The following is a 24,043-nucleotide window of genomic DNA, read 5'->3' on the forward strand; positions in this document are numbered from 1 at the left end:
AAGGTCTTCACGTTTATTCCTTTAAGTAATAGGCTCCCAACCACCAAAAAACCTCCAAAGCACCATTTCCAAGTCAAAATGGCATAATTGCAAACTTACTTAAGCGAGAACCGCCGGAGAAACAAAGACAAAACAATATCACATAATGACGGAGAAAATCTATTTTGCAGATAAGGTCAATAATTGCGCGAAGGCCAAAGCACAAAATCGAGGGTAAAGATAAAACCAGGCGGGGGCTGTGGGGGACGGGAAGCCCTTCTCGGGCTTCGCTGGCAGAGGCGCCGGGGGCGGGGGGGGGGGGGGGGGGGGGGGGCTGCCCTTGGGCAGGCAGAGCCGGGCTCCGTCCGACCCCGGGATGGGCGTCACCGCCCGCCCGTCCCACGGGAGAGACGCCGGGCGCCACAGACCCGACTCTCACTCCGGCTGCGCACCAAGAATCGGGCCCCCGGGCCGCGGCAGAACTCGCACCCACACCTCTGGGGCTGAGGGGCGGAGCGGAGGGCGCTCGCCCCTTTCGGCCCTGCCACGCACCCGGGGCCCTTCTATGACTGAAGGTCCGCGCCCCTCCCGCTCCTGCTAGAACCCACGAGACACAGTTCCAGCCCGCCGGGGACCCGCGGCCCCGCGCCCCCCACGCACGGACGGGCCCGGAAACGGGCACGTCTGTTTGTCCGAGGGGCTAAGGGGACGGGGACGTCTCCTCCTCGGGCCCGGGGCCCATCCCCCGCCTTCGGGTGCGCCTCGCGTGGGCCGCTCGGCCCGGGGAGCCGCCTGACCTCGGGGACGTCGCGTAGCTGGGGGCGGGGCGGGGCCCTTTCCCGGCCTTCAAGGCCGGCCCGCCTGGCCGCTGCGTCTTCCCAGCGCGCCAGTCCGGGCGCGACCCGGAGGCCCGGGCCGAGGCGCAGGCTCCTCAGGGCCTCCCCCGCCCCCGGCGCGCCCGGCCTCGGCCCCCAGCCTTTCCACCGCCAGCCCCGAGTCCCGAGCTGAGGGACGACGCCTCCTCACCTGCATCCATCTTCCCTCCTCGCCCACCGACTAACCGGCGGCGTCGCTACCACAAGCTCCGCGACGCGACGCAGCGTGACGTCACGCGGAACCGGGGCCAATCAGGACGAGGCCTCGTGCACGGGGGTCGCGTGAGCAGGAAGCGTGGAGGAAGGGGCGGGGTCGGAAAGGGGGCCGGGCTAGGAAGTTGGGAGCGAAGACGCAGTGGAGGGACTAACGGGAGACGCCATCTTGCCGTACGGAACTACGGCTAGAGGTGGAGCGTGGGGGCGGAGGGGCGTGGTCTTTTTGTCGAGAGATCGCAGCAGGTGGAGGGAGAGGGAGGGGCTCTTGTGGAGACTTTCTCCGGGGTATCTGGTAAAGGCACATCCCCGGGAGGACAGGCCCTGCTCTTCCTTTTATCTCATCTCCCACGGCTCGCTCTTAACTGGTGCTCAATAAATGCACGTTTGTTTTAAAGCGTCTGCTCTTTGGCCTTGGGACGCAAGCAAAGGCAAAAGCCGCTGCTGCCTCTGGGAGTTAGCAAGTCTAGGGTCTGTCTTTGGATTTCCATCGTTTAGCACAATTCCTTGCACATCGTAGGCGCCTAATTGATGTTGGGTCCATTCGAAGCTACTTAGACTGAACTACTTTCTGTTCCCATCTCCTGCCTTTCTAGTTCTGCCCTGGCTTGGACCCCCACCCTCTAACCACCCCCCCAGGCTCCCTTCAGATTGGGGGCCCCTTCTCCTCTCTAAGCGTCCCTGGTCCGTCTCTATGTGTCTCCTATGGACCTGCACAGACACACAATGAGAAAGACAGGCTAGAAAACTGGCTTCCGAGGCCCAAAGGCCGAGGGGCTTCTACACATTCAGGCTGCCCCAATCCTGCTTCAGAGGACGTCGGCCACTAAGAACTCTAGACGGACAAACATGGAACCAAGTCAGCTACTGCACTGATGGAAAACTTCCACTTGAAAAGGCTGCAAGCCAGAACTAAAGCGGAGGGAAAACTGGGAGAGAGAGTTCTTTGGTTTGTTTGCTTGCAGATGCTTTTGCACTCAATTCAGCCTCCGAAGCTGAGAGACACTAAATATGGAAGGAATCTCTGCTGTTAACGCTAATTTGGGCCCAATAATTAACACCAAGAAAACACAGGACCTCCATCAGCCAGCACCACACCATCTATATATGGAACCATCCTTACAGCCAATGGAGAAGTTTCGAAGCTGTGGATAAGTTCACTTACTTTGCAAGTATACTCTCTAGGGATGTCCACCTTGATAAGGAGGTTGACTCACTCATTGCCAGAGCTAGCTCGGTGTTTGGGAGGCTTGGAGGGAAAGTGTGGGAGAATGGAGGGATGAGATTGGTTACCGGAGTGAAGGTCTGCAGAGCCTTCATTGTGGGATGCCTGTGGAACCTGCACAGTACCATGCCAGGAAACTGAATCACTTCCTTTTGAATTGTCTTCCAAAGTTTCTCAAGATCACCTGGTAGGATAACACCAGACACTGAGGTCCTTTCTCAAACTAAAGGCCAAGCAAATTCTAGTGCAAAGTGTGCAACTCTGATGGGCTGGCCATCTTTGAAGGTCAAAAGCAAACTTGCCAAAAGACCCTATTTTCAATAGTATTTTATTTTTCCTGTTACATATACAGATATTTTTAACATTCGCCTTTGCAAAACTTTACATTCTCTCTCCCCTCTTTAAGACAGCAGGCAATCTGATATAGGTTAGAAAAGTGCAATTCTTCTAAACACATTACCATATTTGTCATTCTGTGCAAGATAAATCAGATCAAAAGGGAAAAAAACACACGAAAGGAAAAAAGCTAAACATAACAAAAAAAGTGAAATATCTATGCTTTCATTGACATTCACTTTCCATAGTTCTCTCCCTGGCTGTGGATGGCATTTTCCATCCCCAGTCTATTGAAATTGCCTTGAATCACTGAATTGCAAAAAGACAATGTAATGGAGAATTCACAAGACAAGTGCTCACATAGTGGTCAGAAGAGAACACTCAAGTACTCTCAAGAACTTTGGAATTGATGGTGTGACATGGAAGACACTGGCACAGGACCCCCCAACCTTCCTCAGAGAAGGTGCTGTGCTCTGTGAGCAAAGCAGAATTGCAGTAGCTCAGAAGAAACATGTGAGGTGCTCAAAACAGATAATTCAGCCCAATTGTTCACATGGACTCTTTGTGCTGGACATGTTGCACAGTGTTCCGAGCTCACATTGGTCTGATCACCCACAGTCGGACACATTGTAATTCGACTCAACACAATGAAGTCATTTTGATCCTCTTCAAGAACAAAGGACACCAACCAACCAAACATGTAAATGTAATTTAGGTCCATTCTCTCTTCTCATTATATATACCTTGTCTCCCTGTAAAAAGGTGACCCTTTGTGGGTAGGAATCTTTTTTTTCTTGTTTTCTTGGTAAATGTTTAATACATGTTTATTGGTCGGCTGTGCCTTGATTTCCTAACCAGAAAAATGGAGTGAGCCCACAAGTTCATAAAGTTAGAGGACTAACAAATTCCAGAAGATGGCATCTGTTTCATCCCCCAAATGGTGAAGTCTTTCTTAATCCCTCTTGAAATCAGTTTGCATTCTCTTGTACATATTTTTTATTTATCTCTATTGGACTGTCCATGTTCAGAAGGCTGTCGTCTCCCAGGGAGGAGGGACATTTCCTGTATCTTTGTAGCCTGAATATCTCTCACAGTCTGGGATCTGTTCTAGATCCTGAAGAGAAATCTATTCAACGGAACTTAGGCCTTGTGTGGGTCGCCCATTGCAACAGGCATGGTTCATTAAAACAATCAGCCAATCTGTGTATATTGGAGCAAGTCACAATTTCCTGGAGCTCAGGTTTCCTCTGGTGCAAAATGTCTTCAACCAGAGACCCCAAGAGCATTTATCACTCAAGTGATGGTCGCTCTGTCCATGTGTGTGCGCCTGCAGCCTCTGCCTGTCCCCCGGACGTCGGGGGCTCCTTAAGGCCGGCGCTGCCTTCGCCTCTTTATGGATCTTCAGCACTTAGCGCAGAGCCTGGCTGACAGTAGGTGCTTAATAAATGTTTGGCGGAGAACGGCGGCTCGGTTGGACGGGACGGCCTCTGAGCCACCAGGTGCCTTTAGCTGACGTGCTCTTCGCTCCCGGCGCGGCGCCTCCTGCAAGCGCCGGCCAGGATGGGCTGGAAAGCCCTTCGCAGCTTCATCCGCGGGCCTCCGGCGAGAGCCGCCTCCGGCCTGGGAGCTACGAGCCGGGGGCTAGAAGGGAATCGTTCCCGCACACGCGCGGCCGCGCCACCCCAGCGATGAGCGCTCCTGCCCCTAGTCCGCCTTGGGTGCAACGAGGCCTCGTGCCCGCAGCTCATTAAGGGAAGTTACATTGTATTCTTGGGCGTCCTCGCTGTTCCCCGAGTCCCGAGGGCCTCCGAGGGCCTCCGAGGGCCGGGGGTGGGACCAGACGCCTTCCACGCGGACGTCGGCGTCCGCAGCCCCGCACTGGGCTTGCAGGGGCTTCCTCCGGCCGAAGGGTTAATTGTCCGGGGCGGGGCGGGGGCGGGGTTCCGGCGCGGCCATTCACGCCGGGGGCGACTTCCGTAGAGGCGGCAGCCATCTTGGCGTACGGCGTACGGAGGGAAGCGGAGCCCGTCGGGGCCGAGCTCGCCCCGGCCGGCGGCGCCAGAGCTGACGGAGGCTTCGCCGACCGCCGTTCCCCTGCAGAAGAGATCGGGGGCGTCCGAGCGCCCTCGCAGCCCGCGGGGACCGAGGCGGAGGCGCGAGCGCGGCGGCGACCATGTTGCGGGCGCAAGCGCCGCCATGTCTCCGTGCGGCGGGGGCGGGAGGAAGCGGCGGGGGCGGGAGGAAGCGGCGGGGGCGGGGCCGGCCCCACGTCCCGCGCGCGCCTCGGCTGCGGCCGGCGCGGGCGCGCGCTCGCGGGCTGGCTGCTGGCTGGCTGGACGCTCGCTGGCTGGCTCGCCGCTCTCGCGCCGCTCGGTTCGGCTCCGGCGGTCCGGCAGTCGGTCCGTCCGCCCGCCTGGCGGGGCGAGGCGGGGCAGGAGGCCGGGGCCGGGCCGCGGCGCCCGGAGATGGTGATCTGCTGCGCGGCGGCGAACTGCTCCAACCGGCAGGGCAAGGGCGAGAAGCGGGCCGTGAGCTTCCACAGGTAACCCCGCGCCGCCGCGCCGCCGGCAGCCCGAGAAACTGAGGCCCCGGCGGGCGGGGCCGCCCAAGGTCACGCCCGGCCCCGGCTCCCGCGGCCCCGGCCCGCGCTTGCGGCCACACCTCCCGGCGGGCTCCGGGAGGCCGCGAACTGGGAGCAGGAGCAGGAGGAGCCGGGGAGCGGGAGGAGAGGGCACGGGGAGGGGAGGGAGGGAGGGAAGCGCCCCGCCCCGCACCCCCGCCCCCCGCTCCCGCGCCCGTCCCGCTTCGGGCCCGGCCCCCAGCCTGGCCCCGTCCGCACTCCGCCGGGTCTCACCCGCAGCCCGGCCCGGGCCCCGGCCTCGGTCCCACCCTCCCTCCGCCCCCGGCCCGGCCCCCTCCCCCAGTTCCGGCCCCGGCCCCGGCCCTTGGAGGCTTCCCTCGGGCCAGCCCCAGCAGGGGCTCCCGAGGCTTCCCGGGCGGCAGAAGTTGGGCCGGGAGCCCCTCCAGGACAAAGGCTTCCCCGCTGTCCCTCGGGGTGGCGCGGGAGGCAGCGAGAACTTCTCGGGTCCCACCGAGTCACGGCGCGCTCCCCCGCCCCCACCGCGGCGCCCGGCGCCTCCCGGCCCTTGGGAAACGCAACTTTGGCCGGCAGACGCTCCCCGCTCCGTGGGCCGGCCCTTTGTGCTCTCCGCTCCTCCCCCCGCGCTCCGGATCCCCCCGGTCCCGGGCAGGTCTGTGGGCTGAGGAAGGCGCAGGGTGCTTCGCCGGCACTTCCTGAGCCCCCCTCCCCCCGGGCGTCATGGAGCGGGTTAGAAGGAAACGAGTGCGGGTGGGAGGGAGGCAGCGAGCCCACTTCCCAAGTGCCCGAAATACAGCAGGACGAGCGGGGAAGCCCGCGACGCCGCTGCCATTTTGACAGCATCCTGTGGTAAGTGATGCTGCCAGTGCCGAGCTTTCCTTGGGGGCGAACCGCTGAAAGTCGGGAGCCTGCGGCAGCCCTCGGACGGGAATTCCGGGAGGTGTAGCCGACCTGATGGAACGCCGCCATTGATCGTCATTCCAGGTGTTCGTTTTAACACATCGGGGGACAGCCTGGCCTTCCCGGCCGCGTCCCAGCTCTCCTTTGCGTGCTTTGGCTCATACTGCAGCGAAGCTCCCCAAGGCACCCGCCTGGGGTCATGGGGGGGTGGCACCTTAAAAAGGTCCAGCCCAACCTCCTGACTGACGGAAAAAGAACCTGAGGGACTGGGAAAATGTGGTTCTCCCCAAGGTCACAGGGACAGGGAAAAGCAGAGCTGGGGCTTGGGAGCCCAAACTCCTGCGAGTCCAACCCCCAAGCATTTCCTGTGATAGGAGGCGACACATGACAACCATACGTATGTGTGTGAGCGCGTCGTGTGTGTTACACTTAGCCGTTGTCTTGTGTTGTGCAGCCACGCTTGTGTTACATTTTAAGCTCCCGAGCTGTGCTAGGCCAGGGACTCGTTAGCCCTCCACGGTATCCAGTGAAGTAACACAGCCGAGTAGGTTTCTTTCCCAAGGTCTTAGTAGAACTCGTTACACTAGAACTCATCAGAGCCTTTCAAAGGCTCTATTTCTTGGAAAGGTTCTTAGAAAATGTTCCCTCCGGGTCATCTTGGATTTTGTGGTTCTTTAACCCCGCCGGAACGTTTTGGGATGCGGAACTTCCCCAACAAATTTTGCAGGTCAGTGATAGCAGCTTAGGAGGTCAGGACCCTGGAATAGAATGTGAAAAATTCGTAACTGTATCAGACCCGTTGAGGTACGGGACTGGAAAAGACCTCAGAAATCCGCCCTGGAACTCGGCTACATCATTGTTTGGCCCATGGGAAAATGAGCCCCACGGAGCATTTTACTTTGTTGACAGGGAATTATTTATTTCTTACTTTGGTACTTGATCTCCACAATATGGCTAATCCCTCCGATGATGAAAGGCATCACACTCTTTCCACCTCTAAGCATCCTGTTTGTTTTCCATCCATGTCTTTCCATAAATCCTCTGCAGGGGATCTTCCCAATTCACTTCTTTATGTGCCTATTATATGCTTACGAGCCAGACAAAAAGTTAGGTGCTAGGAAATCCAAGACAAAAAAAAAAAATCACTTTTCTTACCTTCATAGAGTTTAAATTTAACTTGAATGTGATTCAGTCAACTAGGGGCAACTAGGTGGCCCAGTGGATTGAGAGCTGGGCCTGGAGTCTCATCTCTGAGTCATCCCTGAGTTTATATCTGGCCTCAGACATTTCCTAGCTGTGTAACCCTGGAAGTCATTTAACCTTGTTTGCCTCAGTTTCCCTGTCTGCAAAATGAGCTGGAGAAGGAAATATCAAGCCACCCCCACATTTTTTCTATGATAGAATCTGCCTTATACATTAGGGGTCTTCCTCAAGATCTTTTGCAATTTCTTGGGTACCATCACCCTATTCATTCTGTCTGTGATGGCCCCTTCTCTCCTTAGATGGCTGCCACTCACCTGGACTGTTTCATAATTGCTCCTTGGTCTCCCCACCACAGGTGTCTCCCCGCTGCAGACTATCCTCCACTCAACTCAGTGATTGTCCACACGATCCACATAACCCTCCCTGCCCCTCCAATTCAGTAAACTTCAGTGGCTTCCAGTTACCTCTGAGAGTAAATATAAAGCCCTGTTTGTCTTTTTAAGTCCCTTCTTAACCTGCCCCTTCCAACTTTTCCCATCATCCCATTTCTTTTTTTTTCTCCACAAAATCTGTTCTGTGTCCAAGATGCTCCTGTCTGCCAACTTGAAGCATTTTCATGGGCTGCCCCCCATGCCTGAAGTGCCCTCTGTCCTTACCTCTACTTCTAGCTTCCCTGAAGTCATTCCACTAAAGTCTCATCCCTTAGGAGAACCCTTTCCTAAACTTCCTAACTACTTCCCTCTCAGATTATTACCTCCCTTGAAGTAGTCACATTATTCAGATTTGCATTGAATTTTCCCATAGGGCTGGAACCAATTACCTTATATTTTTATTGATTAGTTTAAATTCCGCTAGGTATAACCACTTCACTGAATTCATTTTCACATTGCTTCCCTATTCAGCCAGAGCGGCACCTCCTCTTTGTCCTGTCCACATCTTGTTTGTCTCGAGTTGTTTGCATGTTATTACGCTATGAACCCCTGGAGTAGAGGGTCTGCTTTTTGTCTTTCTTTGTATCCCCCGTGCTTAGCACAGTGCCTGGCTCAGAGTGAGTATTTAATTAAAAAAAAAAAAAAAAACGCCCATTGATTTGACTTGGTGACATGAACAGCTCGTCTCCTTTTCAGATCACTCATCTCTTGGATTATATTCTCTACACCACTTTTTATGGTATGATTTAGGTCATCATCAGAAATATGCTTTTGCCTGCTTCGTACTCATGATATTTCTTCATTACCCTTTATATCAAAGATGTTGTGATTCTTTGAAAATTCTGGTACTCCAAGATTTATGAGTCTCCAGAATGCATTTAGGTTAAAGATGTGGCATTTGGGAATTAAATCACTGAGCAAATGCCATCTAGTCTAATGTCCTTCTCTCATTCCTATCTGACCTCAATTTGTCTGTCTCGTGTCCCAGCTTTATGTATCACTGTCCAGCTCAAAGAACTGTATGTATGTCGTAACATGCACGATGGGGAGCTCTCATCATCTTAGTTGTTTTCCAGTATAGACTATTAGGCTGATTTTAGTCATTGGGAGTCATATTTGAAGGGTTCTATAAGTTTGGGGTGAAAATGTAGTTAGAACAGTATTATCTGCAAAAAAACAAACAAACACCCTGGAAAGGCCCTGATCTAACCCCTTTGCAGGCTCTCTCCCCTTGAGGATGGTGACCCACAACTCAGAGGAGCCATAGTCTCTGTTTCATGCCTCTCTTCAGGGTACAAGTCAAACAGCAACAAACAATATTAATTGAACTGTTTAGATGCCTGATAGAATGTCAAAAGTGATACTGCCCCACGAGTCCAGAGCTGGAGCTGCAGCTTGTCATTTTGTTAGGATCAGCCAGCCTGAAGTCTGGAAGGAAATGCTATTTGTTCAACTTAGTAAGAATTTAGAGGTGGTGAAAAACCGTCCTTTCATTTGTAATCATTGAAATGTTTTGTCTCTTTGGTGAATGGAAGAAGTCGTCACTCATTTCTTTAATTGTCTTACAGGTTCCCACTTAAGGATTCGAAACGCCTGATCCAGTGGTTGAAAGCGGTTCAGAGGGAGAACTGGACTCCCACCAAGTATTCCTTCCTCTGCAGTGAGCATTTCACCAAAGATAGCTTCTCTAAGAGGCTGGAGGACCAGCACCGACTTCTCAAACCTACAGCTGTGCCGTCCATCTTTCACTTGGCAGAGAAGAAAAAAAGTCCCCGCGGTCATGTCCGGGGTCGGAGGAAGGAGGCTGGCCCACCTCCCGGGGATGTAAGGGAGCCCCGGGAGGAAGCCGGCTGTGAAGCCCCTGAATGTTCGGCCCTGCCCGTGGATGAAGAGCCCTTCGTAGAAGAAGAGGTTGGAGAGATGGAAGTGTCAGTGCCCCAGTCTGAGCAAGGGGCGGAGAGGCCCAGCCCCCTGGAGGGGTCTTCCCGGAGGCCTCCTGACAACAGTTTGGCCCCAGAGCCCAGTGTCCCCAGGATGTCAGAGCGCCCTGCTCTGGGGGGCCGTAGCGAAACAGACACCCCAGCTGAGGCTGGGAATTCAGACAAGAGTGGCTTCTCCGTCGATGACTTCACCCCTCCAGGCTCAGGGGCGTGCAAATTCATCGGCTCTCTGCACTCGTACAGCTTCTCCTCCCGGCACTCGAGAGAGAGGCCCTCGCTCCCCAGGGAGCATCTGGACAGGAAGAGGCTCAAGAGGGACGTGGAGCCGAGCTGCAGCCGCAGCAGTGGGGCCCCCGGCACCTGCTTGGCCGGGAGCACGCCGAGCTCCTCACTGACCGCCACGCCTCAGAAGCCGTCCCAGAGCTCGTCGGCCCCCCCGCCGGACGTCACTCCAAAACCCGCCACGGAAGCCGTGCTGGGACAGAAGGGCGACACGGACGCCAACCCCATGTCCATCAACGAGGTCATCATGTCGGCCTCGGGGGCTTGCAAGCTCATCGACTCGCTGCACTCGTACTGCTTCTCCTCCCGGCCCAGCAAGAGCCAGGTGTGCTGCCTGCGGGAGCAGGTGGAGAAGAAGAATGGCGAGCTGAAGCTGCTGAGGCAGAGGGTGAGCCGCTCGGACAACCAGGTGAAGAAGCTGCGGGAGAAGCTGGAGGAGGTCAAGAGATTCACTTTCCCCTACTTGAACGGCCTTTTAGCCCCGGACTGTGGTCAGTATCCCTCCGTCCCGCGGGCCTTTGCCGTCGGGCTCTGTCTTTTACGCGCTTTCTCCAAGGGCTTGCCTTTCTGAGGAGGCTTTTTCCGGTATCCCTAGATGGTAGTCCCAAGGCTTTTCCGCTGTCAGAAGTAAGAGTGGTTGTATCTAAAAGGCGTTTCCAAACTTCATTTCTAGGTCACCATTTCAAAAGTATGCTTATTACGACCCGCACAAGCCATGCAAATGAATTAAAAATTCATTTCAGTAATTCATTTAAGCTGAAATTCTACCCAAAGATCTTCTGCTCTGCTAATGGGGACTTGCTTGACCAAAAAAGGGGGAATTGCTGCTGATTAGTGAGCTGGGATTCTGTCGAATCAGATGCAGCATTGGCTTCCAGCAGGAGAACCTTTTGGGGGGAAACAGATTGTCTCTGACCTTAAGATGGATTCATTTGTGGGCGCTCGTCACAGAAATGTTACAGGAAGTGGGGCAAGCGTTTCCATTTTTCACAGAGCGGTCGCTCGGAGGGAGCTTTTGCCTCCTTTTAGAGATAGTTTTGTGCCATGAGGACAGCCAGCTATGAGACAGTAACTCTGTTTTGTTCTTGGGCAGAGAAGGGGAGTGTTTGTATGCCGGGGAAGAGGTCCATTTGGGTTTCAGATGCTCTTTTCATTGACTGCCCAGTAAATCATTGTGTTCTTTGTTGAATTGAACAGAATCACGTCCCGTCACTTCCCAATGTTTTCCATTTTCTGATCCCACAAGTTGTCTGTGTTCACTAAAGCAAAGCTTCTTAAACTGTGGGATCGATCCCAAATGGAGTCTCCTAATTAAATGTGGGGGTCATGAAATTATGGTTTGTTATCGGTAAATGTTTGATCTGTACACCTCTTTTACATACCCGGGGTCATGGAAAAATTTCTTGGGTGAAAAGGGGTCACGAGTGGAAAAAGTTTAAGAAACCCTGCACTAGAGAATCATGCTGAGACTCTATTAGCAACGAGAGCCTACACTAAAACATGGTCAAGTTCAGCCTGGGGATAGGAAAGTCTCCCTGGCTTTGGACGTGATTGAGCCCTGGCAGGGGTCTCGGGAGTCCAGGCCGGCCCACCCTGAGTCCGCTCCAGGGTTCGTTCTTTCAGCTGTGGAGTGCGCTGTGTGCCCCACATGGAGATAAGCTAGAACTCTTGCCCTGTGGAACCCGACATTTAGGAGTGTGGGCTTAAGAGGGAAAAAGTAAAAAGCACAGGAAATTCTGATGGACCAGCCATTCTTGGTATCAAACTGCTGGGAAATGGGAGGCGGTGACTGTACCTGTGAAACAGGCCAGGCTTCCGGGAGGAAGGGCATTTGAGTGGGGCTTTAAAAGGCGGAGAGGACTCGGTGGGTAAAGAAGCTGAGATGGCATTCTAGGCACCGGGCACACTGTGACCCATGACACAGAGGCAGAAAGGAGATCCTTTTTGCTGAATCATAGTGGGTAAGAATAAGCTGTGAGGCTGAAAAAACCAGGTGGCATCAGGAGGACTTTGCCAGGAGGAGAGTGAGCTTTACCCGGAGGGCAGGAAGGGCCACCAAGGACTTTGGGGCACTGCTGTGACATAGTTGGGCTCTCCGCAGGAGCTTAGTTATTCTGGCAGCAGGATAGTGTGGGATGGAGGGGGTTGCAGAGGAAAAGCAGGATTGGGAAGCTGGCTGGCCTGAGCTGGCACGAGGGTGATGGCCACGATGGCGCAGACGGGCGAGATCCATCGGATCCTGGACCTCGAGCTGGGAGGGACCCAGGAGAGCTCTTCGAGAAGGAGAAAGGAGGGAGCTGAGGTACCCACAGGGAGTAAGTGTCAGGAGGGATTTTAACCGATTTCTCTGATTCCTGAGCTAGAGACTACAGTCTCTCTTAACCCTTGGGTTGGAAAGGTCAGAGGTGATGGAGATTGAAAGGGGCCCCTGGATTTCATACTAAGGAAATCCCTGGGGAGTTGGGAGCAGTTTGAGGAAGCCTGGCAAGGTATTGTGGGAGAGAGTGGTTAGGGAGGAAGAAGAGCCTCAGTCTGGACAATTACTGAGGAATTAGATGGGGGGAGGAGGGTACAGAGTGGTGCAAACATCTGGATGGGGCAGAAGAGATTATGGGGCCTTTTGTCTTAGTTTGGCTCATTTGTGGGTGGACAAGGCTGGACCAGTGGAGAGGAACGGGGAAAAGTGTGATTGCTGGAGCAAGGTTCTGGAGACACTGGGATGCTGCCGCTTTGGAGCAAGGAGGAAGGCCTGCTGCGGCGAGTTTTAAGAGGGGAGCAGAGTTAAGTTTTGGGGGGGCGAAGAATGCTGTAGATACAGTATATGTACAAGTCAGCAAAAGACTTGACCTGGCCTTTCATGTTTCCCATGTGGACAGGGGGGCTCGATGTGCCTTGGCTCCCAGCATGGTTAGTTAGGTTCAGTGACCGGACCCCAGAAGCAGAAGCAGTCGTCATCAGTAGATTAGTGTCAGCTTGGCAGGAAGTTCCTGTTAGAACAGTGCTTCCCAGAATGGGCCAGAGAATCCGGGTCTGCAAGTTCAGAATCAGGTGTTATTCTAATGTGGTAAATGTCAACAAATATAACTGATAAATGAAAATTTTTGGACAGATCCTCGTAATTTTTAATTCCAAAGTTTGAGAACCATTGTATTAGAGCATCCCAGCTGTTACTGGTTCCCTTCTGGCTAACATTTTCATTATTTATTTATTCATTCATTCATTTATCTATTTAGTTAGTTATTTTTCTTTTTTTTTCTTTCTTTTTTTTTTTTAGAGATATTATACATTTTAATCTTAATTGATCTTTTTTTTTTTTTTAAATTATAGTAACGTTTTATTGACATAATCCATGCCGGGGTAATTTTTTTACAACATTATCCCTTGCACTCACTTCTGTTCCAGTTTTTCCCTCCCACCCTCCACCCCCTCTCCTAGATGGCAAGCATAGTTAGTTATTTTTCTAGTGAGACAGGCAGGGTGACTTGCCCAGAGTCACATGGCTAGTGAGTGGCAAGTGTCTGAAGCTGGATTTTAACTCTGATCCTCCCCACTCCGGAGTCTGTGCTCTACCCACTGCTCCACCCAGCTGTCCCTCTGACAAACATTTTTATTCATGATCTGGATGAAAGTATCCTTGTCAGGTTTGCAGCTAAAATGAAACCTGAAGGAATAGATGGGATATTGGATGGCAGTGTCCAAAAGCATCCTGATGGGCTAAACCTGATTGGATGAAATCTTGTGGTTTAAAAAATTGACCTCACAAGCACAGCCTGGGGGAAGGGAAGCTAAACAGGAGTAGCTTTGAGAACAATCTGGAGTGGGACCTGGTAGTCCAGAAAACTGCTGTATCATTAAGCAAGGCATAGGGTCCAAAAGGAAGCAAATAAGATTGGATTGGACTTGGCTCTGTTCAGATCGGGCCACATGGAGGGGATCATCTTTAGTTCCTGATGCTGCATACTGGGAACCATCTAGATAAGTAGCTGTGTCCCATGAAGGACCCGGGGATCCTCTTAGGGAAGGCGTGGTGGGAGGGGGCCAGCCGATGGAAAGGGGGTTGTATTTATTCTGCTCAGCAAATTGAAGGCAATCTTCAACTTCTTCCAGTACCAGTGGAGGGCCAGAGCTCTCTGGGCCCCCTCCTTCTCAGGTACCATATGCCTAGAGGATTTGTAGGGGACCCCAGGTAGTTGGGAGTCATTGGGGCAGTTCTCTAAAGCTAAAAGTGGTAGAGAAGGGGCCAATCTGGGTCCCACCGGGGATCCCATACCAACGAGATCTCAGGCTTGGTTAAAAAGTGCCGTTTTATGCCCCCTCTGCGTTGTTCTGTGATTACCTGTGATTTGATTCTTAGGAGATAATAGTATATTACACATCCCCTTATGAGATTGTGCCATTACACGTGCCACAACTATTGAGAGAATATTGGTTTTAAAGATAGGATTTAAAGCTGAGTAGTTTTGAGTAGTTGCAAATACTGCAGTTTCCCAAATGCTGTATGTTTATTTCTGGACCCAGCTCATTGTTAAAATTGACTGTCTACCTAGCTATCTCCTCCCTCTCTTTCTCCCTCCGTCTTCCCTTCATCCATTGATATGTATACATGTATGTATTTTATATATCTATATATGTATATGTATGTATGGTATATTTACACATGCATGTTTGTGTATGTGTCTTAATCTGGCCAAAATACAGGTCATATCCAAGAGCTTGACATGTCTTGATGGACACACTCCTCACGCTGCCAGTATCTGGAGACTCCATTTTACTTACCCTTAGTTTTCTAGCTTCTGGATCGACTGCTTTGGGTCTATGTGGGAAAATGTTCCAAGAACAGATGCTGAAAAACCAATCAGATCAGATTTGCAGTCCTAAAATACTAATGTAGAAAGATGGCTACCCAACTTTCGAGTAAAAATGCATGTACTTTATGAATTCTTAAACTGTGACAAGGATGAGATTTTTGCAAAGTTACACCAACATTCAAAATAAATGTATATTCTTGATCATTAATAAAAAAAGAAATTGTTAATCATTGTCATCAACAAACATTAAGTTCCTCCAATAGTTGAGATATTCTGTGAGATGCTTTAGGAACAAAAATGGCATAAGTCATGGTTTTTCTTCTCCCGAGCTTTATAGATCAGATTTAAGAAGATTCGTCTTTATGCTTTCGCCTTGAAGGGCCTTGCTTTGTCTGGAATGTTTAGAGACTGTGGTTGAAAAAATTGAGGGAAAACAACTTTAGAACCATGTAATAGTTGGTTTTCATGGAATTTGCTGTTGCTTTTATAAGTTTGGTAATTATAGTTAAGAAATTATATGTGAAGAAAGCTGCCTTTTTCATGGTCGCTTGACTGAGAAATAAAGGAAACTGCCCCAAGATATGTTTCTGGGGCAAAACAGCCAGTCTTTTATAAGCACAATTTCCTGAGAGATAAAAATGGATTAATCAATGCAGGCCTATTCATTATTGCTTTAAAAAAAAAAAAATCCCACAACCATTTAACTCTCAACTGACTTTGTCAGCATATTCTTGAATAACTTCTGCTCTGCTTAGATGTTTTTAACAAATTTAAAGCAGACACTTAGTTAAGCCAAGATTGAAAGAATACAACCTCTTCATATACTTACAGAACCTACTAATATTTAGCTCAATTATTTAATTAAATACTAGCTTTCCCTCGCCCAATTCTGGTTTTTTTTTTTTTTCCTATTTTGAAAATTTTCAATGTTTACAGTTTTTAAAATTATAAACTTAATAAACAAAACAAAGCTGAATAGTCTACTGGTCCCCAGAGAGAAAAGCTTGAGGACTGATTGGGTAAAGTTGCAAAAAAGATAAAGATACAAGAAAGCACTTCCTAACAAACGGCACTACGCTCAAGTGGAATATGGTCTCCAGAGAAGCAGTCCATCTTCCTTCTCTCCCCCACTGGGAGACGACTTCTTGGGGTGTGTGAAAGTGGGAATTTCTTTTCATAATAATTTGTGTGAGATGGCTACAGAGGCCTTTCCAGCTCAGAAAATCTGGGATTTTTAGTGGTAACCTACCAACCTTTGGGTCTCAACCATGTTTTTTTTACAGTCTTTATGTTCATTAATGGCATTCATCACAAACTGATAAATTAATTTGGCTTAATTTATTCAGTCATTTGCTAATCATCTGATACATAGGTTGTTTACATATTTTTAATATCGATTGATTTGGCAAATGAATATTTTTATACAACTTTGAGTGCTTATATAGGACCAGAGCCTTTAAGTTTTAGGTTAAAGACCTGGTAATTCAATCATTCAGTCAAAAGGTTATGAATGAACGAATTTGTATAAAAAAGAAGAGTTTTCTTCTTTTGTTGTATATAAATTGTCAGATTGACCCCTTTTTACAATCCCACCAATAATGTATCAGAGTACCTATCGACCACCCTAAAGGGCCACCAATTTTACTATTTGATTTTATTTTTTAATTACTGTTGGCATCCCAGTAAGCATAAAATGGTTTTTTGAGCACAATTTAATCTATTTCTCTGACTATTAAGGAATTAGAGTGTCTTTTCATGTGGTTATTACATTTTGGATTTTCTCCCTTGAAAATGGATCTTTCTTCTTTTATGTTTGACCATTGTTTCATTGGGGAGTACATGTTTCTTCTAATCCTACAGGAACCACTTCTTTGCTCTGCAAAATCCTTTTTTTCTGTTTGTAATTTGACCCATAAATTTTTTCTAATAATTTCTTATGTTTGCTTGACTGACAAAAATGTTTCTCTTCTCCATAGCTCGACAAATTTTTTATTCCTTTTATTTCTTTCAGTTGCTTATTAGAGCTTTGAGCCTTTTTAGCTTTACAATTGTTAGGTTTGACTTTGGGCTAACAATTAACTGCAACAAAACCCAGGTCCTCCATCAGCTAGCACCACACCATCCACGTGAGGAACCACCAGTTACAGTAAATGGTGAAGTTTTGGAGGCTTTGGATAATAATGTGGCACTTACCTTGGCAGTCTACTTGGCAGGGATGTCCACATTGATAACGAGACTGACACACGCGTTGCCAGAGCTGGCTCAGTGTTTGGGAGGCTCGGAAGGAAAGTGTGGAGAGGAGAGGGAGTAGACTGACCACCAGACTGAAGGTTGGCAGAATCCTTGTGCTGACCTCATGGTTATACCCAGTGAAACCTGGACAGTCCATCAGCGCCGTGCTGGAAAACGGAATGGCTTCCATTTGGATTGTCTTGGGAAGATTCTGAAGATCATCCCTGCAGGATAAGGTACCAGGCCCTGAGATCCTTTCTCAAACTAAACTGCCAAATGTTCCAGCTCTGTTGGGCTGGCCACGTTGTTAGAATGTAAAATATACGCTTGCCAAACTAATTATTTGTGGAGAACTCATACAGGACAGGCACTCACAACATAGTCAGAAAAAGCAATTAAGAATTTTAGAATTTTAGAATCCATTGTATGACATAGAAGACACTGGCACAGGACCACTCAGCGTAGCGTCCCTCATCAGAGAAGGGCCTGGGTTCTATGAGTAAAGTAAAACTGAATTAGACCAAAGGAAATATGAAATAAGCAAAACTACAGAAGCTGCCCCAAATGTTCATATGGATTATTGTGTCCGACCTGTGGCAAAGCATTCTGAGCTTGTACTGGTCTTGTCAGCCATAGTCAGACACACTGGAACTCGATTCTAACAAATGTCATTTTGGTGTTCTTTGAAAACGAAACCAACAGAGCTTTGAACCTATTTATTTTTAACTTTATAATTGTTAGGTTTGACTTTTTGTCTCTTGTTCTATTTGTTCTATATATGTTCTATATTTGAACATATACTACTTATTCTTTGTATTTCTGTTTTGATTTCAAACTTTAAAAACTACTCGAATCCAAATTCTTTTCCATGAACAGCATTAGGTGTTTCTTAGATTTTGCTCTGAGATTCCCAATTCTCATCATCCTCTCTTCCATCTCATTCTGCCCCTGTCACTGTCTAGTTCTCTCAGACATCTTTCTGAAATACTTAGTAACATTGCCAATACATTGCCAAAATTGTTGATGCTTGACAAAAATCAAAGGGGGCGATCCCCTTTGATAACATTGACAAGGGGCAATCCCCTTTGAGAAATAGAACTTATAGATAAGACACAAAGGAAAAAACCCCCTTTGAGAAGTAGAACTTATAGATAAGACGCAAAGGAAAAAATCCCTTTTGAGAAGTAGAACTTATAGATAAGACACAAAGATGTCTCTCTTCCTCTAGAAATATCTGATGCAGTTCTGTGGCTCTAATCTGTTGTTTTCCATTAGAAGTTTCCTACAAAATTGTTCTCCAAACAGATTTCCCATTTTAAGTACTTTTAAAATTTCCCAGAAGTACTGATGTCTTTATCATTTTGAAAAGTTTGCTTGCTTTTCAGTTGTAGTCCCCTCCTTTGAAATAGGCTGTGGCATTTTGCTGGGTGGCTCCTTCTGAAATGATATGCACCACACACTTTCTCCCTTCACCTTCTGTCTTCTTTGATAAAGCTTACTGCTGTCCTAATTAATGTTTCCTAGTAAATAATTCTTGTCCTTATTCTCAACAAATTGAAGTATTTTTTTCCTTTGACATATTAATGTTATATTTATATCATATTTTATATATATATATATATATATAATATATTTAGGAATTCTGATTCTTGGATTTTTCCTTTCATTCATTGACACTTTGTTTTTTGCTCCTTCTGGGAAGTGTTGTTGTTGTTGTTGTTGTTATTTTTTTTAATGGTTTTCTGGAATATTGAGTTCATCTTTAAAAAGCAAGTTTTCTGAGATATCCCTTCGAGCTACAACCTGTGAGTTTGCTTATTTTGAGTTCTTGGGATAATTCAGAGTTTTGGGCATCTCTTTTTCTTCTAGTTGATTAATACTGGCTAAAAATCCATTTTCCCCTGCATCAAATCTTGTTGATTGAGTCTATTGATCCATGTTTTCTGTTCTATTCTTTATCTTGGTCACTTTTTTCAATATTTGCTCTCTGTGTTTTAATTCTAGCTTAATTCTTCCATGATTTCTTACTTTCTTCAAATTCTTGTTTTGCCTTGTGATTTTCTTGTCACTGCTAATTTTTTGTCTAATTTCAATGAATGTGTCTTTTTTATTTGAAGATATCATTAAGCAAACATTGCTTTGCTTCTTGTTTCTGACTTCCAAGTATGAATTCCCCTAAATATTGTTATGAATTCTATCTCTTTCTATCTTCTCTTCTCTCCCTTTTTCTCCTCCTCCTCTTTCTCCTTCTCTTTCTCCTCCTTCTCCTCCTCCTTTTTCTTTTCTCCTCCTTCTTCATCTTCTCTTTCCTTCATTCCTCTCTCCATCTCTCTCTTCTCTCCCTCTCCTTTTTCTTCTTCTTCCTTCTTCCTCTTCTTCTCCCCCTCTTCCATCTGTTCTCTCTCTTCCCTTTGCTCCTCTCTCCTTTCTTTCTCCCTCTCTTCATCTTTCCCTCTTCCTTTCCTTCTCTTTCCTTTCTCTTTTTCCCTCCCTCTCCCATCCACTCTCATGGATTTAATGATCACCTCTATGTCAGTGACTCCTAAATCCTTCTCTTCAGACTTCATCTCGTGTGAACTCCAATCTTACTAGAATTAGAATTGGAATTCTGGTCCAAGTTAGGAGTCAGGGTATGATAGCTGTTTCCAGCTGGTATCTTAACTTGAATTTTAAGTGTAAAGGGTCAAAAATATCATACATTATCTTCTTCGTTAAATTTACTTCTCCTCCAGACTTCCTTCTGTCCATTAAAGATGTCACTATCCTTATGATCACCTAAGCTCACCATCCTGCCAGTCATTCTTGGTTGCTTCTCCTCCGCTCAGCTCTCAGGCCCTGTGAGTTTTTCCTCTTCACTCACAAGACCATTTTCCTAGTTCAGGACCTGCTCCCTGCTTTTGAGCTGTCCCTGTGGCCTCCTAATTGCTTTCTAATTTCTTCCCTCTCCAATCCACATAACTACTAAAGTGATAATTTCCAGCAAATCAGTAGAACTAACTGATACCTCAGAGGCTCAAGTCTGGACATGTCACTCTTGCTAAAGGCCCCCTTTTTCCCATGGGATAAAAGACAGATTCTTCAGACTGGCCTCCAACTCTCCATAACTTGACTCCTACATGCCTTTGAAGACTAATTTCATATTACTACCCTTCACACCTTCTGTGTGCCAGCCTACTTGACCTATTTGCTGGGCCCTTAATTCAGCAATCCATTTCTCATCACTCTGCCTTTGAAAAGAAGTAAGGTTGTGACTGTGCACAGGCCTCCCTGATTATAATACAATTTACCTAAAAGTCACAGCATCACCTACCTGATGTTACAATGTTTTTGAGAATGAAGGACAAACTACAATCTTTGAAAAAGCTGTCCCTTTGGTGAATGAATCCTCTGTCTTTTCATCTCTGCCTCTTAGAATCCCAAGCTTTTTTCTTTTCTTTTCATTAAAGCTTTTTATTTCCCAAACATATGCATGGATAATTTTTCAACATTGACCCTTGCATAGCCTCATGTTCCAAATTTTCCCCTCCTTTCCCCCACCCCCTCCTTTAGATGGCAGGTAGTCCAATATATGTTAAATATGTTAAAATATATGTTAAATCCAATATATGTATATATGTTTATTATCATGCCGCACAAGAAAAATTAGATCCAAAAGGAAAGAAGATAAGAAAACAAAATGCAAGTGAACAACAACAAAAGGAGTGAGAATATCATGTTGTAAACCACACTCAGTCACTTCTCTCTGGGTATAGATGGCTCTCTTTATCACAAGATCATTGGAAATGGCCTCAGTCACTCCACTATTGAGATGAGCCATGTCTCAGAATTGCTCACCATGTATTTTTGTTGTTGCCATGTATGGTAATCTCTTGATTTTGCTCATTTCACTCAGCATCAGTTCCTGTAGGTCTCCCCAGGCCTCTCTGAAATCATCCTGCTGGTCGTTTCTTACAGAACAATAATATCCCCTAACATTTACATCCCATAATTTATTCAGCCATTCCCCAGCTGACGGGCGTACACTCAGTTTCTTCCCACTACAGAAAGGGCTGCCACAAACATTTTTGCACATGTGAGTCCCTTTCCCTCCAGGCTTTTTTCAAGGCTCAACCAAGAGTTTCCCTAAATTCAAAATCATTCTTGATCTCTCTCTATCCCCAGTTGTTCTTGCTCTCCCTTTTCAAATTACCTTGTATTTGTTTATCTGGGTATGTATTTTATCCCTTCAGTAGGCTACGTGCTTTTTGAGAACAGGGACTTTGGGTCTTTCTAATGCCAGCACCTAACTCACACCATCCACATGACGGGCACTAAATAACCTGGCTCTCGGATTGGATTAGTTTTCATTGTTGGTGTTTTTGGTACTTTTGGCAATTCATTTGCTCTTATTATATCAGCAAACCACTTGACTTCATTGGTTTTCTGGTTTTAATGGGTTGGGCTTGTTTAATGGGTTGTATTCTTATTGGGCATTTAGACAATTTTTTTTTCTGTTTCTTCTAGATGTCACAAAAGTTTGGGAGGGGGACTCTAAACAAAAATAAAAAATCCCCAAGTAGAAAAATGGCTGCCTCGCTTCTAAATCACCTTACACTTCTTTCCTGTGTAGTATTTAGCTGCTAGTTGCTGTTTATCAGTGTATTTGCCATCCATTTTACACTTGTCACCTATCTTTTTCATGAATTTGCTGGGTTGGCTGAAATATATGTCATATATATATATATATATATGTGTGTGTGTGTGTGTGTTATATGTGAAATATATGTGCCAAGGCTGATGAAAGCTTGATGTCCACCTGGCTGAGAGTTTGGGCTGTGATGATGATGTTTTTGCTATAATGAATGATCTGTGGTTTGGAAGTTTACAGTGGTCATACTGGGAATACTCCTGGAGGGGAAACTATACTTTATGTTTTTATAGGCATCTTTTGCTTTCATTTAAGCGTCATTTCCCAATACACTCCTATCCCACCTAGCAAGTCATCCCTTATAATAAAGAACAGAAAAGAAAGGGGGGAAAAGAAGTTCAACAAAACTCACCAAAGCCTCAGTAGGCTTTGATGAATATCTACAATAGAGAGGAGGGATTATTATTTTTGTTTGTTTCTTTTTAAAAATTTTATTAAGGCTTTTTATTTACAAAACATATGTGTGGGTAATTTTTCAACACTGAACCTTTGCGAAACTTTCTGTACCAAATATTTCCCTCCCACCCACTCTCCTAGGTGGCAAGTAGTCCAATACATGTTAAATATGTTAAAATATATGTTAATCCAACACGTATACATATTTGTCCAGCTATCTTAATGTACAAGAAAAATCAGATTAAAAAGGAAAAAAGAAACCTGAGAAAGAAAACAAGATGGAAGCAAACACAACAGAGGGAGTGAGAATGCTATGTTGTGTTCCATACTCAGTTCCCACAGTCCTCTGGGTGTAGATGGCTTTCATCATCACTGAACAAGTGGAACTGGTTTGAATCATCTCATTGTTGAAGGGAGCCACGTCCATCAGAATTGATTATCATGTATAATGATCTCCTGGTTCTGCTCATTTCACTCAGCATCAGTTCCTGTAAGCCTCTCCAGGTCTTTCTGAAATCCTCCTGCTGATCATTTCTTAACAGAACAATAATATCCCCTAACATTAATAGACCACAATTTATTCAGCCATTCTCCAGCTGATGGGCAGCTACTTAGTTTCCAGTTTCTTGCCACTACAAAAAAGGCTGCCACAAACATTTTTTCACATGTGTGTCCCTTCCCGAGGAGGGATTATTTTTAAGACTGCATTTAAAAGTGAATCTAATTAGAAAATTTTAAAAATGTTCTAAGACAAAAGGAAACAATGTTTATAAAATGTTACCAGCATCCTGAAAGATTATTTTGTTATGTTACCATATCTGATGCTGTTTCAAGGCTACTGAATAAGTTTTAAATGCAAGCTTAAAAACTCAGAAATACACTCTACATATAATAAAGAGAATCTATTTCATCTTTATAGTTGGTTCCAAACTTGCCAGAATTTGAAAGCAGGAATCAGGGAGACAATGTACTGTGGATGTTGATACAGTGTTCATCGCTAAAAAGTAACTGAAGCATTATCAGGAATTGTGGGAAGTAAAATAGGCATTTAGGAGTCCTGGCATGGGAGGAGATACTACAAGTAGGGAGGGAAGAACAGATCTTGCTAATGCTTAGTTGGGCAAGTTGGAGGAAGAGGACAGATCTGGAAGAAAAAAAAAAGAGAGGGGGAAAAAAAAAGACAGTATGTCTTGGACCTTCAGAAGACTGAAGGCCAAAAAACAAAAGATCTTTGCTCAAGGCAGAATTAGTAAGGTCTCCTTCCCCCCTTTCAAAAGCATCCTCTTTTCTCTCCCTCCCCATTGGTGATTCTCTAAGAAGATCGTTTTAGAAGGCAAAAGACTGATTTAAGGCAGGCCTGCATACCCAGGCGCACTCGTACACACCCTCACCCACATATTGTAAACATGAGTCCTATTGTCTAGTCCCCCATTTACTCTGGATAGAGATAGATTTTTGTTCCATGGACCTCCTTCAATGAGCTGCATGATTTTTGCTTCGAAAAATCATTTGTGAATGATTTTTGAAAGTACTTTTTAAAAAAAATACTTTTTCTTTGCTAACTTTATCATAAAAACAACTTCATTACCAAAAACTTGACTAATTATGACATTACGTATCATTTTTCTTGCAAGTCCTCTAATGGATGAGGATGCTGGTTGACTTACATTTCGAATTTGGCCTTTGTTTCTAGAATCACACTTGTTGAGGAAGAAGTGAGCACATCTTGATTCTTTATTGCATCATGTTTATACATTTGAACATATCTTAACTTTACTTTTTCTTAACTGTTTCACAATATTTATTCTGCAATATCGTGCCCTAATTTGTAACTCCAGAGTTGTTGATTGGCTCTAGAGTAAACACTGGGCAGCTTTTAGTTTTCCCTGTGTTGTCAAAGGCTGTGCATCTAAGTTCTAGCAGGGCCTAACAACTTG

The 24,043-nt window shown here is 46.9% G+C and overlaps 2 protein-coding genes across 4 annotated transcripts in view; one reads left to right on the forward strand and one right to left on the reverse strand.

The window, feature by feature from the left end:
- Positions 1 to 1,089, reverse strand: part of ATG4B (autophagy related 4B cysteine peptidase) — a 40,726-nt gene extending 39,637 nt beyond the window's left edge. The window contains exon 1 of one of the 3 annotated variants that reach the window (XM_003766410.4): positions 1,006 to 1,089. In XM_003766410.4, the coding sequence (XP_003766458.1) occupies positions 1,006 to 1,015 (10 nt within the window). In that variant the 5' untranslated portion in view covers positions 1,016 to 1,089. Of the gene's footprint in view, positions 1 to 99; positions 289 to 1,005 lie in introns of those variants that run through there. The other 2 variants (XM_023501014.2, XM_031957453.1) reach the window with 2 other exon arrangements.
- Positions 1,090 to 4,953: 3,864 nt separating this feature from the next.
- The window catches only part of THAP4 (THAP domain containing 4), a 42,073-nt gene continuing 22,983 nt past the window's right edge, over positions 4,954 to 24,043 (forward strand). Inside the window, exons 1-2 of the mRNA XM_031957454.1 lie at positions 4,954 to 5,170; positions 9,330 to 10,474. Coding sequence (XP_031813314.1) covers positions 5,094 to 5,170; positions 9,330 to 10,474 — 1,222 coding nt within the window. The 5' untranslated portion in view covers positions 4,954 to 5,093. The remainder of the gene's footprint in view (positions 5,171 to 9,329; positions 10,475 to 24,043) is intronic.

The sequence above is a fragment of the Sarcophilus harrisii genome, chromosome 3 (assembly GCF_902635505.1).
Source record: "Sarcophilus harrisii chromosome 3, mSarHar1.11, whole genome shotgun sequence".
Taxonomy (NCBI): Eukaryota; Metazoa; Chordata; class Mammalia; order Dasyuromorphia; family Dasyuridae; genus Sarcophilus; species Sarcophilus harrisii.